At 38.8% G+C, this 14,358-nt stretch overlaps 1 protein-coding gene across 2 annotated transcripts in view; it reads right to left on the bottom strand.

Moving 5' to 3' along the window:
* FBXW7 (F-box and WD repeat domain containing 7) overlaps positions 1-14,358 on the bottom strand; it is a 176,999-nt gene that overhangs the window by 17,178 nt on the left and 145,463 nt on the right. Inside the window, exons 3-5 of one of the 2 annotated variants that reach the window (XM_084204501.1) lie at positions 13,453-13,535; positions 10,216-10,357; positions 2,928-3,062 (exon numbers count right to left, since the gene is read on the bottom strand). In XM_084204501.1, the coding sequence (XP_084060627.1) occupies positions 2,928-3,062; positions 10,216-10,357; positions 13,453-13,535 (360 nt within the window). Of the gene's footprint in view, positions 1-2,927; positions 3,063-10,215; positions 10,358-13,452; positions 13,536-14,358 lie in introns of those variants that run through there. The other variant, XM_084204502.1, reaches the window with a different exon arrangement.

Here is a 14,358-nt window from a genome sequence, read left to right as displayed (position 1 = left end):
ACTTGCATTTTGGTAGCACACACACCTTGTTTGCAAGTCATCACCTGCAGCTCATGGGGAGCACACAGCACTCCACATTAGAGGGACCTGTGCTTTAAATGATATGTTAGATCTTGTAGGCACCCCAGGCCACAAACCTGAAGAACCTTCTTCTCTCCTTACTCAGGGAGTCAGCATTTGGGATCTGGTGTAAGGCTCTCTATTACAGGAGAAACTGTACTGGTCCTTTTAGACATTCTGTCTTCATTCCTGGCATGTGAAATTCTTGAAGAAGTGTTGTTTCCTAACACACATCACATAGACCTGCATGTGACAAAACTCAAACATGACACGGCCCCTTTCCATTTTTTGCCGAATGTTCCTCAGCGACAGCAGTTTGTTTAAATATTACTTAAAAATTACTATTTATACAAACACAGACATTTGCTAAGCTGGTGTTAATTAAACCTATGAGCCAACTGATTCTAAACCAGGTTAAATATGGGTAACATTTATTTTAGACTACATTTATCTAAATAGTCATCAATGGTCAACACAGCCCACAGCTGAGTTTAGGATTAGCAGTGGATAAAAGATGACATCCCTTTGTCTCAGCTCATGGACCTAGTTCTAAGAAAATTTCAGGTTGCAAAGATCTGACCTTTGACTGAATTGAATTTACGACTACTCTCTGTTGAAGTGTTAATAACACCCAATAGCAAGCAGTTCCTTGCCTTTTTTTTCACTTAAACACACAGAACTAACAATATTTCTATGACTGGTTTCAGCAGAACTCTTTATCTATTGGTTTCTTGACCTGATTTTCATAAATAAGTAATTTGAATAATTATTTCTAAAGTCTCAGCAAGAAAACAAGAGTATTTATTTCATATTAACTGTTGGACTGCTGCCTTATCGGGAAGAAAACAAACATTTCCATGGTTATTTGGCATTTCAGTTACTGCCTTTGCATTGCAAAAAATGGTTTTGAAGCAAAGCCCTCCTGTCCACATCATCTTCCTGTTCTGGTTTGGTAATAAAATCAGTGCATCGCATCCAACAGCACTGGAGCTAAGCACAGATGTTAACGCGCAGCGACAGCCCAAGGGAGCGTGTTTTCACAGGGTGCTGCCTTTGCCAGGGAAGCCTCCTCATGGAATTACTGACCCCAACAACTCACTCGTGCCCCCACAGCTCAGAGCATCACCCCCCACTGCAGCCAGCGCTCAGCAGCTGGGGACAGCCCTGCTGAGGAGATCTGGCTGGGGGAACAGCATAGGAGATGGTGGAGTCAGCTCCATGGCTTTTTTTAACTCGGGTAATTTTGGTGACAGTGACTCGGGGTTAGGAAGCAAAAATTATTCAAGCCAACTTCACTGGTGAAGTCAGCCTGTCATGAAGCTACACATTACAATATTCTGATTTAGAGAGGCAGGAATCCCACCAGAAATAAACAAATTAAACATTGGTAGTTTACAGAGGAGAGAACAAACCTAAGTGAGGAAGCTTTATTGCTAAGTACTGTATTTCTTCAGTGAAGAAATTGTGAAAACTGAAATTATAACATCTTGAGTTATAGTGTAACTAGATCACTGATTGTACTTCAATGAGTATTGCCACAAAATCATGCAAAGAGAACTGATCTCTGAGTTACTGTTATCATTGTCGGTTAAATTTCCAGACTGAATAGATGCAGAAGGGGCAAAGTGTCTTTTGTCTCCTCAAAATATAAAGTTTTATTGCCTTCCTCTGCCTCTGATGTTTTGGACAGCTTCTCTAGAAATATGGCAACCATGCAGAGGTGCTGCTGAACTCTTCTCCTCCCCCAGTGTCCTTTCCAGTCCCTGAGAAGGCTGCTGCAGGAATTACTTCTCTAAACACTAATCTCATGGCCTGTGTACTAAGTTAATACTTGCTGCATAAATTGATTCCAACCCTTACAAATGCCAGCCAGCAAGGGAAGGCTGTGACACTTCCAGACTTGTGAAGATATGACAGTGTAGTAAAGGAAAGAAGGGTTTTGTACATGCAAGTTTTCAAAAATAGGATATATGTCAGAAAAGAGTGTCAAAGAACAGAGACATGAAACAGTGTTCAGGTAATAAAACCATATCAAACATAGCAACCAAATACAAACACAAGAATAACTTAAAAGAACTTGCTTTGCAAAGTGTTAGGAATTGAGATGTAACTCCCTAAAATCAATCAAGGTGAGAAGCACTATTTATAAGTCAACTAAAATACATTTATTCAATAACTGCAGCAAACTGGGTTTATAACCTTGCCTATCCACCCTCATGTTCTAGTTGTGATGACATCACAAATTACTCTGGTGTAGCACTTAATTACACACACCAAAATCTAAATCTCAGTTTCTCTTTAACTGGATACAACATGATCTGATTTTCAATGAAGGATTTACTGTAAGGTGTCTGCTAATTACAGTTTGGCTTGATCCTTAGTAAGAAGTGCTTTTCTGGGTTTACTTTTTGTACATTTGGTAGATTATAAAGTTCCGTTTGTCTAAAATAAATTAAAAAATAACATTAACAAAACACTCACCACTTGCAGCATTAAAAATAATGCTTGCACTCAGAGAATAATGTGCAGAGAGGTCTTACATCCAGAGGAAATCTTTGTGTGTGTGTGTGCCCTAACAGAATTAGTTCCCCCAAAAAAAGCACAATTGGCCCAATTAAGATACAGAGATATTTTTAGAGCTATTGGGATTTTGTTTAAAGGGGTCATCTGTATTTCCAAGTATCTAAGTGCTATCAAGAGACAGAGGTATGTCAACCTGAAATTACAGCAGACATGCTATGGCAATGTTCCAAACAGTGAACCTCTAACATGAGTTTACATCACTACGTTGGCAAAATGAGCACAGAAGTTTTCTAAAGATGGCAGCCAAGGCACTTCAGAATACAATATTACCCCAAAATTCTCACCTCTTTTGGGAGCAAGGAAATGAAGTCTCTTTGAAACTGGGGCTCTATCACTTGCATCATGTGCTTTACTTGTGTTGGTTCACAACTATCAATGAGTTCATCTAAAGCAAGTAACTTCTCTGGTCCGCTCCAGCTCTGCAAGGGAGGAAGAAGAAAGAAAGAGTGAGCTTAGTTTAACAAACTGGTTTGGTTTATATCAGTAAGTGCCACTGTTGTGCCAATAAGGCAAATTGAATTTCCTCATCGAACTACATACAAGCATATAAAAAGCCAGGAGATAAATGCTCATGCTAATGACACAAAAATGAGGAGTTAATCAACACAAAATATTCAAAATTACTACACTAATTCATAAGCTAAGAAAGGATTTGTTATACGCACATACAGATTGGCAATTAAATAGATAATAATATTTAGTAATAATAATTGAATTAATTAAGCTTCTTTTGAAGTTGATGAAATCTACACACATGCTAGAGACAACGGAGGGGTTGCAATAGAATGAACACCCTTTCTCTATTGTGCATTCAAGTGAGATGATAGCTTTTAATCTTCATGTTTTATCTGGTAGACCAAAATCTTGAAATAAGAAGAATGGAAAGTAAAAAACTTTCTTGAAAAGTACATTAGCTAACTCTCTGATTATTACTACAGTGTGTCTCTAAGTGACAATGTTGTAATTTCAGAATCCTGGCTATAAACCAATGCATATTTTGTAAGTATCAACTTACACTTGAATAAACAGGGAATTTTGATTGGTAATTTTCTTACTCCACATTTTTACTAATGGGTGCTATAAAATTTGAAGATTTTAATAAGGCACTCAATTGGGAGCATAGCAGATTAGTAGCATCATTTGTAGGGAAAAAAAATTTGTAACTTAATATACTGAGGATCTAAAAACCATGTCTTAAACTCATTTGTGCTCATCAAAGAGCTTTGATTCGTTATATGAAAACAATTTAAAGAAAAAAAAATTACAGAAAAAACAACAGCTACTTCTAGCTGATTTAACAACAGAATTAGAGCACAAATATAACCTTACAGGGAAAATGACACATCACGGTTTTTGAGAGTACATTCACATTCCCATTCTCAAATGTCTTCTAGAGTGACATTTACAAGTAAATTAGACATACAAATGATATTACAGTTACCATAAGAGGCTAACTCAAACTTAAAAAAAGAGGGCAAGATACCTTACAATTCTGATTTCTGTATGAGTCTGCCATATATCTTAGGACCTTTGCTACTAGTGCTCTAAATTTGGATTTGACTCTGAAAATTCACTCTGGTCTCCACAATACTACAATGTTAGTGTACAATGCTAGTAAGAGGTCTCTGTTCTGCCAGAACAATGAGGCAAGTGAAGAAGAAGGTGGAATTTCTGAAAGTGAATGCAAAGCAGATAAATACTCAGCTTTACTCAATGTAAAAAGATCACAGCACTGCATCACTGCTCTCTAATTAAAACATCAGAGTACTTGAAATGCCAGTAGAAGTACAATTTACCAAATGTTGGCCATGGGGACTTCCAAGTGACCCGAGTCCCTCAGGGCAGTGGAGGAGGCTCGGTTACGGAGCGAGCACTCTGGGACTGCCGTGGGAGCAGTGTGCAGAGCAGCTGCCTCACCCCACTGCCATGCCCCTGCCCTGCAGCAAATGTGTGCCAGGTACTGGACAGCCTACCCTAATGGAGGAGGAAGTTCCTGACCTGAGCCTTTCCACACACTGTGGGCAATTGGGAAAAGGGTTTAAGCCGGCAGGAAAACGTTCCCCATCCACCTGTGTGTATGCAGTATCACCACGGGAGATGAGGTTTCCATGTCCCCTACCCAACACCTCAGAATATTAAAAAGAAACAAGACTGTCTCAGCCAAAGTTGCAGCAGTGCTGTTGTAAACAGCTTTTGTTATAAATTTCTTTCAATAGAAACATTTGCATCACAGAGCAGTTCTCCATAAATCATGCACTGAAGTACTGTTTATCTCACCAATTTTCCAACTGCTGTTTGTTTCATTAACCCACAGCTTAGCTGGTGTAAGGTACAAACGCTTGCAGTCTTTAATGTCATCTGTCAGCTGTGTTTGAATTTAGGAGAATTAAAAAGAGGGAAAGCAATACTTGCGCTACTTCCTTATAATATAAATTTCCAAGGTCAGTCTCTTCTAAATTTATAAGCAGCTACATTTACTAAATTAGAATAACTCTACCTGAAGAGCATTGTTTGCTACTGTGGCAAATGTTACTAGCAGTTACTAACATGTTATCGATTTATAATGTCACTGTATGCTATCTTAATCTGTAACTCTCTTACACTTAGTTGGTTTTTAAAACTTAATACAGATCTGGACAGAAAAGGGAAAAGATTCAAGAATGAGAAAGAGTTGCTAATGACGAAAAGCAGAACCCTCTTTTAGCTGTCTGTCATCATTAGGGAATGGGTACAGGCAGCTTCCTATGGATCTTCTCAAGCAATCAACTGCTACAAAATGTTGTCTCTAGGACATTGTCCCCTCAGTCTTTCACTTTAGCAAACAAACCTCCAGCTACACTTGATAAGGGGTCTCTGAGGGAAATGTCTGGCACGGAAAATTGGGAGGAAGCCTTGCCAGATGAACACAACTGTTTGCATTAATGAAGACAAGACTAGTAAATTCTGTTTCTGGGTCCTGTAGCTTGATCCATTTGCAAGAAAACTGCATGCAGCTCATCAGGAAGAAGGGAAAAGGAGTAACTGTGGCTTTGATGAGAAACAACAGTAAACAACGTTGCAAAACAGAAAGAAAAAAGTAACTGTGTGCCAGTTTGCAAAGTTTCAAACTTTGTAGAAGACCAGAGACTTTTGAGACAGGTTGCATCGCGACCAGACACCTTGGATTTCTACCAGGCAATTCCTTTTCAAATTGAAGGTCCTTGTAAAGAATATACTTTATCTTTAAAATACTTTTGCTTAATTGTCTTCCTTTGCTTTCCTTGTCTTCAAAACTGAATTTTAATTTTAATGTAAAATGGAACTAAAGTTTTTATTGAGCAGGGGTTCCCTTGGAAAAGATAGCTCCAGGATTCATTAACATAGCCCTTGGGAAGCCAGCAGGGCCCACTGATACTGCTCTTTGAATGATTTCAGAATCCTAAAGAAACATATCCCCTCTTCGCTCCCATTTCTTCAGGAAGGTGTTGATTTGTCAGCCAAAGCCTTTTGGCTGTTCATGCCAGCCTTTCCTCATCCAGTAAAGCAGCTGCTGTAACAATGGCACTACTTAACTGAAAACCATCCCTTCTTTCCCCCCTGCACTACTTTGGGTAAATGTCTTCCCTTTCTTACAATCAATATAAACAACATCTTTGCTGCTTCTACAACTTCCACCTCACACCTTCTGTCTGACCTGCCACCTGTTTTTTTATCATCATCTGTTTCTGCACCTCTCCTCTTCCATGACCTGCACTCTCCTATTGCTCAGCTCTCATCTGCTACCTTCAATTTGCACAATTACAGCTTGTAGCAATTATATCCTTTTGCTATAATAGGTATATTAAGGACAATCTATTTTAAAGAGTTTAACTTCAGGGTGCTGTTCTCCATTACTAAATTCTGTTAATGGAGGTCTGTCATTACTGAGACCTGCAGAAGGGCTCTTCTTGGAGCCTGCTTCTGTCCAGCTCTTGGATCAGGTATCCAAAACCCTGCCATCCCCCACCCCGAGGGTATCTCAGTCTGGAACAAAAATAGCACATAAGCACTGAAAGAAACACCATCTACAGCTGTAGAGCTGTACAGCAAGTAGTTTGTCACACCAGGAGGGACTCAGGAGCAGCTGGTGCTGAAGTCCCCTCATTAACCCATATCAGAGTCCCAGTCCCCAGCCTGGTCCCCCGGGCTGGACATTTGCAGCACACATGGTGGACCTTGTCTAGAGGAGTTGTGACTGGCTCGGACTCCACAACCCTTCCAGAGGTTGGATAACGTAGAGTTTCTCCTGAAACCAGCTGAACTTGTATGTAACAAAACTGCCACGAGAGCCAAACCAAAGGGACGGGCAGGAGCCCTGCTGTAAGTCTGCAGGACTGCTCTGGAACGAGCCAGGAATGGCAATGCAGCCAAGAGGGGGTGAAGCTGCAGTGCAGATCTCTCCAGAGCTGCACGTAGGGGCTGCACAGAAACCCCAAGCCTTGACCTAGTCCCACCACAAGACACAGAGCAGAAAATGCTGCAATGCTGCTTATGGTACAATCTTTATGCCTGCTTCACGTAAGAGGTGGACTATTCAGTTGTACATGTGTTCATTCCTGAGCATCTTTGGAATGGACGGTAAGGAATTTGAATTTAGGTGACTAGGCCAACTATTAATGTAAAAAATGCCAGATATGGCAAAAACATTTTGGACACTATCTAAACTGCTGTGAAAAAGAATGCTTCCAGTTGTAGGTAAAATGACAGCATTCACCAGTTATTCAAAGTGATTGCCTATATTGGTGTGTATGGAACAACTTTTCAAAATCAATTTTCCATGAAAATGCCACTTTAAAATAAATTACTTAAATAAAAAACCCCAACACCCCAAGTATATGAAGTAGGAAGAATGGAGAGCTTAAAAATTTTTAAAGCAAATACCACACCTGACTGAACTTCACAACCAGCTGACTTTTTTTCCTTATGCCAAACAATTTGGTGATTTAAAACTTCTTGTAAAGGAAGAAATTTGGTAAAGACACACTTGGGCACTGGGTTTTAAAAACTCTTAAAGTGGATTTTAAAAAGACCTGAAGTCAAGAGCCACTGCAAACCACAAAAAATAAATAGGCCTTTAAGAAATTAACTGGCTTGAATCTAATAAAATGCCTTTCTATTCTTCTCTCCAGACTTCATTGAAATCCATATACAACTTTATTTTTAAAGAGAAAGTGCAACTATGCAACTGTTTCTCCCTTCTGCATTATTTCACTACTTTAAAAACAAAAGGTTTAGATTAATTATAAAACATAACAATAGGAAATACATTTAAAAGGAAATTTAATAAAAACCTTATAGACCATCTTAAGGTTTCTTAATATTTGCAAAGTGGTCTTGATTTTATCTGTAAAGATAACACTTTACAGGAGAAGGACTGAAGGCCAACGTACAGGTGAGAGTCCTCAAAATAGCTAAGTATCACTGGTCACTGCCAGCTTCTATGCCAAAGAACAGTTTTACCTGAAGCAGTACATATGTCCCTCTAACATGCCTCTAGAAATTAAGCTTTAAAATTCATTGGAATTATATTTTCATATAAAATGAGAGAGCTATTAAACTGGACTAGCAAGCACACAGTACACGAAGGATGCTCTCTCATTCCTGTTTTTCTACAGGAAAAACTTTGTATTGCAAGAATGATGCTGCATGTGCCATTTAATCCTGCCCTTTGGGCAGAGCTACCTCCCCTATGAATGTGCTTTTATCATCTGGCTGTTTAAGACTTGCCCCTTTCATGAAACTCATGTGAAAAACAAGCACATAGAAAATGAGGAGGCAAGCAGATGTAACACTGAGATAGAGCTACATGACTCTGAAAGCTTTTCTTCAAAAGTAGGGGACTCCCTTTTGTGAATGCAATAAAAACTACCAGTGACAGACATGATCAATAAGTGCTGCTCAATGATCTCCAGTTAGGAGAGAGAGGCCTCTCCCTCTCTCAATAGTATAGATCAGCATTTAGGCATTTAGTACTGCAACTAAGTATTTTGACAAGTTGAAAGTATCTAAGTATATATATGTATTAAAACATGTTTTCTACATTACACACTGTACACATTTGTCTACATAGGCAAAATTTTCATGGGCTTACAGACTACTCATCCTAACCAAACAGCCAATAGCATTGCTCTTACTGTTATGGGTGTCTGCACCACTCTCAAACACTTCTGCTTTTCGTGATCTTTTTCAAAAATATGTAACTGTCACTAACTATCAATCTTGCATTGATGTAGGTTACATATTGTAACAAAATAGCTTTTGTCAGTACAAATGTTCTAACATTACAAAATGTTTAAAATACAATGTAGTATTACATTACCATATAAATATACATAGTACCATCCAAATATGATTCTTAGGGGTTAAAAAGACATATTTCTATGAACAGTCTCAAAAAAGATACACCACAGTAATTAAATGTGAATATTTTTAAGAAATTGAATGATGTGTACAAGAATCCTAATTTCAAACTTCCACTGGTTTAAGCAGATCATAAATGTGTAAAAATAAAGAGGAAAGAGGTTCTACATTATTATTTTAATGTTCAGAACTGACAGTGATTGAGATCAATGGTATTATGTGGCAGCATGAATCAAGCCAAGGCACACTTCTGCCTGCAAAATTGTATGATAGATACCTGTATCTACAATATTGTTCTTTTATCTTTGCCTCTTACAGTAATTGAAACAATGCCTGTATTTGTTAGTTGCTTCTTTTGAAAATGCTTTTAGAAGGAACGGTTTATTAATCAAGATAGGAAGACATAATATTTCCATTTTTCAAATCAATGACTAAGACTCATCCCTGCTTCTTAAAAACACAGAGCAAAATGTTAAGATCTCCATGGTACAGGCTGTGGACCAGAAGGAGAAGCTTGCCCCAAACTTTGCTTGTATTAACATATACAAAATTGTCTCAGGTGCTCCCTGACTGGTGTCCAGGCAGATTTCAGTTTCAACCTTTGCAAGCAGTCCATAACTTTGTCCTTCACATCTTTTCTTTTGTCCAGATAAGTAATTTTTAGGCATCGCTGAAGGCATTTTAAAAGATACGAAAAACCTCTTCCTTCAGCTGTGTACACATGTGCTGGCTGACATGTTCAGTGCACAGAGATGAGTAAAAATGCACATTGAGTTTCCTTTTAATCTATTTTTGATAAACTTTTCTTTCTATTCTTAGAAGACACCAGACTTGTGACGAATCTAGAGCTGTAATTGCACTGAAGCAAACCATGCACCAAAGCTTACTAGTCTCAAGCAAAAATGGCTTGAGGCCATGCAGGTAGCCCTTACACATTGGACACTTTGCAGAAGATGTGAAAGCATTAACAGGAAGGATTATATTATTAAGAAACCGGTTAAAGCTGTTATTTTGTGCTGAAACGGGGAATAGCGTTCCTTAGAGCTGATGCCCATTTGTTATTGCAAGAGAACACGAAATCAATGGCAGAGACATTCTGGGATATACAAGGAGGACCAACTCTACTGAAGCGCTCCTTTATATAAACCATGGAGGCAGAGTTGTTCAGATGCTTCTTTCTACAAGCATGGTTACCTGGAACATTTTCAGCCATTCCTGGAGGCCAGAGGGTGGCTGCACGGATGTAATGCGGCGCCGCTGCTGTCCCTGGCCGTTGGCTGCCCGCAGGTCCCCAAACGTCGTCGGCGTGGCGGAGCACGGCACCAGCCCCGTGGTACTGCCATACAAACAAAAAGTGACAGCCACAGGTAAAACATCAAGGAAAATTCACAAGAGAGCAAAAAAATCTACTATATAATTTGCAACTATTACTTAAACTCTTTAGCTTCAAGCAAAAACATTAGCGTGAAGAATTGTTCTGCTGGACACTCAAGAGGTCAGTCCCTCACTTGGATAAATCTGCCCACTTCTACCACTGCAGTGCTAGCCCTCCAACTAGGGGAGAAATAGGAATCACATTTCAAGGCTGAAAGATTATCACTCTGTTAACTGCCCAGCAAGTTGGGTGTAAAGATACAGGTTTACACATTCCTTTCCTTGCCAGAGTATTTCCTTTCCTTCTGGGCTACACTGCTGCCTTCTGACAGGGGATGCAGGAAGCCAGATCTCAAAAGAGTTCCACCTGTATGTGAAATGTGCTAGTGCTGCTTCATCTCCAAACAGAAAGGAAAAAAAAATCTATTTTTAGGTTTTAATATATTTTGTTGACAAAGAGCTACTAATATCAAGCCGTTCTAGTGGCTTACTGGTCTGGAATTGGGCTTTGAAATACTCTATATGGTCTTTTAAACTTAGTGTGTTGATGGAATGACACAGGAATTAAAGGGGGGGTGTGAAGTGAAAAGGGAAAAGGAGCCAAAGGTGCTCTCTGAATCACAGTTTGATTTTTTCACTCTGACATGTTAAAAACCAGCTCATTCGTACAGAATTGAACTTTTAAAAGAGCTGGGATTAAGCTACTATTGTGGGAGTCTAAAGAAATACAGCTGACTGTGTTTTCTGGTTTGGGTTTTTTTGTTTGGTTGCTTTTTTCATTTTCAGGATTGGTTTTTCTTTTGGTTTTGTTTGTTTGGTTGTTTTTTTTTTGGGGGGGGGGGTGGTTTTGTTCTGTTTTTTGTACATAATGTAAAGTACTTCATTCATAGAATATCAAAGCTGTATTCCCTAGCAGGAAATATGGAACCCCAGTAGTATTTGCACAAGCATGAACACTTTAAATATAGTGTGAGACTCCAAAAAACCCTCTGCTTTTTTTGTAGGATAAACCCAGCTTTTTAGTACGCACGAGTTTAGAGGGTTTACTGATTTTTCAGTGGCTACAGCAATAGCTTTAAATGATGCAAGGCAAGTTCATTTTAATATTTACCTCATTATGCTCTACAAATATTTCACTCTACTCTTCCTTATTCTGAAGGACAATCATAGCATGTCCTAACATTTACCCAAACTGGTCAAGAAAAGTAAAGATTGGTTTGAGCAGGCCTATTTTTAACTGTTCATTTTGCTGAGTAATAACAGAAACAGAAGCTGGTATGAAAATTCTGTTTCAGAGATGAAGGATCCTCCCAATGGCATTTGTTTACTGACTTTACCTGTTATATACAAACAAAGTTCATCAGCTGGTCAATTTTAGAGCCCCTGATCCTATGGAAAATGGAAACAAGCAGGCACAAGAGCTGCATCACTTGCCTACATATTATTTAGATAAAATCAAAGAGTTTAAGAGAGGAGGATCAAATATTACTTAAGGATTCTTTTATGCCAATAACTACTCAAAATCCAAATAATGTCAGTTAAAAGTATTTTTAAAATAAAAATGTGATTTTACAGCTTAGTCATTCTAATCACCTGCATAGAGGTCCAACACAAGGCCTATTATTCAAGGTCCAAAATAAGGCACTTGAAATTAGCTTTTACTGGTTCTGAGCAGTATGTAGCCTTGAACTTGCCCCAGCAGAACTGTTACACTTTACTTTCTTCTGCTGTAAACTGGTTCTCAGTCAAAAACAGTTATTCAAAACATGATCTAAAAGTTTCTTTCCTTTGACCTCAGATGAAACCAGAAGACACTTGTTCATGCTTCATTTTTCCTCTATGTTTTCATCCTCCTGAAACGAGTCAGGTCTCTGGAAGCTGGACAAGTCCAGCAGTTCCTCTGAACCTGACAGCCACACTTGACAAAAAAGCGTGCTTTCTTTGATGCTGTTTACTCTTCTGGGAGCGCAGAGAACTCCCAGTGTGTCAACTTAAGAAATGGTGGCCAACAAGAGAGTCCTTCCATTAGACTGACTCAGAAATCAGAAGACACCACCTGCAGGCCTGGGGGGATGTTGAAGCTGCAACAAGTGCCTCTCAGCAACAGCACATCACCTCCTTTACTCTGCTGCAGCATTCACACATCTGAAAAGCAACCCTAGGACCTGCTGCCTAAGTTTGCACTCATCACCTGATAAACCTCTTATAGGAAGAGAAATAAAATATAAACTACTTTGCAAGAGCCATCAGTGACTAAACACTACTAGTTCGTTCAAAAGAAGTGCCATTTCCAGAGAGCCTCGGGAGGCTTGTGGGAGGGACGGTGCTTATAGTGGGGAAAAACCTCAAAATAGTGTAAATTCAAACAGGATGGGAAGCAGTGTGACATCCAAGCACAATTGTTATGGCAACTACATAGTAAGAATGCAGTTGTAAGGCGTGCATCCACAGCCCTGCTCCGCTGCTGCTGCTGCTCATGGTTAGGAGTGCTTTACCCCACGAAGCACCTGATGGGAACAGCAGCAGGGATTTGTGCTTTCTGGCACCACACAAGAGCAGCAAAGAAGCGGAGCAGAACCCCTAATACTTTCACATTGTGGATGGCAAGTACGTGTGTGTTCCTGTTAGGATCAGATGGTCTGCTCTGCCTACATGAATTTCCATTCTCTCACTCCTGTTACCATAGCAAAGTGATACATTTGATCACAATTTTAATAGTCTTAGGGCTTATCGTTATGTCCCTTTTTAAAATCTGATTGACTTTATTCCCAAGAATGCTCTAGCCTTCAAAAAGTCTCTTAAGTAAATGGGCATGCTATATTTAGAATGAAACACAAACCTCAACTGAAGAAATGCAAGTCTGGCTACTTCATTAAAACTCATCTTCAGTTCACGTAATTTAAATTAGCAAAGCAATATACAAATGCTGATACCACCTCTTCTTTGCTTTACAGTGTTTTAACATTAAGAGGAGCTTAATTAATCAGGCTCAGCAATTGGAAAGACAGGATGTATGCAGGAATCAGGATCCAGTGATCTGTCATTGCATTTAATTACCTTGTGTATTCTGAGACTTTGCAGGGTTTCTTTCCCAGAGAGAAAGAACGGACCTCGGAGCCATGGTCCAACTTTCTCTTCATCTGCAAGGTGAGGGAAAAAGAGTAACAACACGGATTTAGTTACACAATCAACCTTACTTATGTGTACTTCTGTAAAATTAACACATTTTTACCTTCTACTTTTATATCAAATTTCAAAAAGTTGAAACTCATAAAATCACTTAGAGCAGTATTTTATTTTCTGAATTTAACAATATTTGATACATGTTTTAGAGGGTGCATGTATACATTATTGCTCTTTTAGGGTCCAAAATCTATTGGAATTACATTCTTTTAATTCCCAAATTGTGCAAAAGTGTGCGGAACTGTGTTAATTTATTTTGTGTTAGTTTATTCACTAAACTGTTCTCTCTCTGTCCTCCCAGTAGAGGAGGGAAGGAAGTAAACCAAAGCCATGGATTCTTTGCGTTCAGGTTCATTGCTTAGTCTCTCATTTAAATGGTTAAATTTTAGGTAGCCTATCTGCATTATAAACCATATTTATTTCAGGGCCTAAAAAAAAGTAAAACAAAATTACTGTATCTTTTGTCTATACTTTTATCTTAAAGCTGTACATTGAAAACATTTATAAAATTGCAGTAAAACGGAGTGACATATTAACCAGTATTTTTCCAAGAAGGGTAAGGATGAAAAACACTACACCCCAGTCTCGAATGTCACCCACAATTAGATATGATCAAAACCAAATAATGAGCAGGGCAGCTGCTAAAAGGGGAAGCCAGACTGCAAAAATTACCAAAGAGATGGAGACCAATGAAAGCCATATTTATCTAGGCAGACAAATAGAGATTACTTTCTACATATTTGGGTAATCTTTAACCACAGACTTTTGGACTAAATGAGA

This window comes from Fringilla coelebs (genome assembly GCF_963513975.1).
Source record: "Fringilla coelebs genome assembly, chromosome: 4".
NCBI lineage: Eukaryota > Metazoa > Chordata > Aves > Passeriformes > Fringillidae > Fringilla > Fringilla coelebs.
This window is presented reverse-complemented; position numbering and strand designations above follow the sequence as displayed.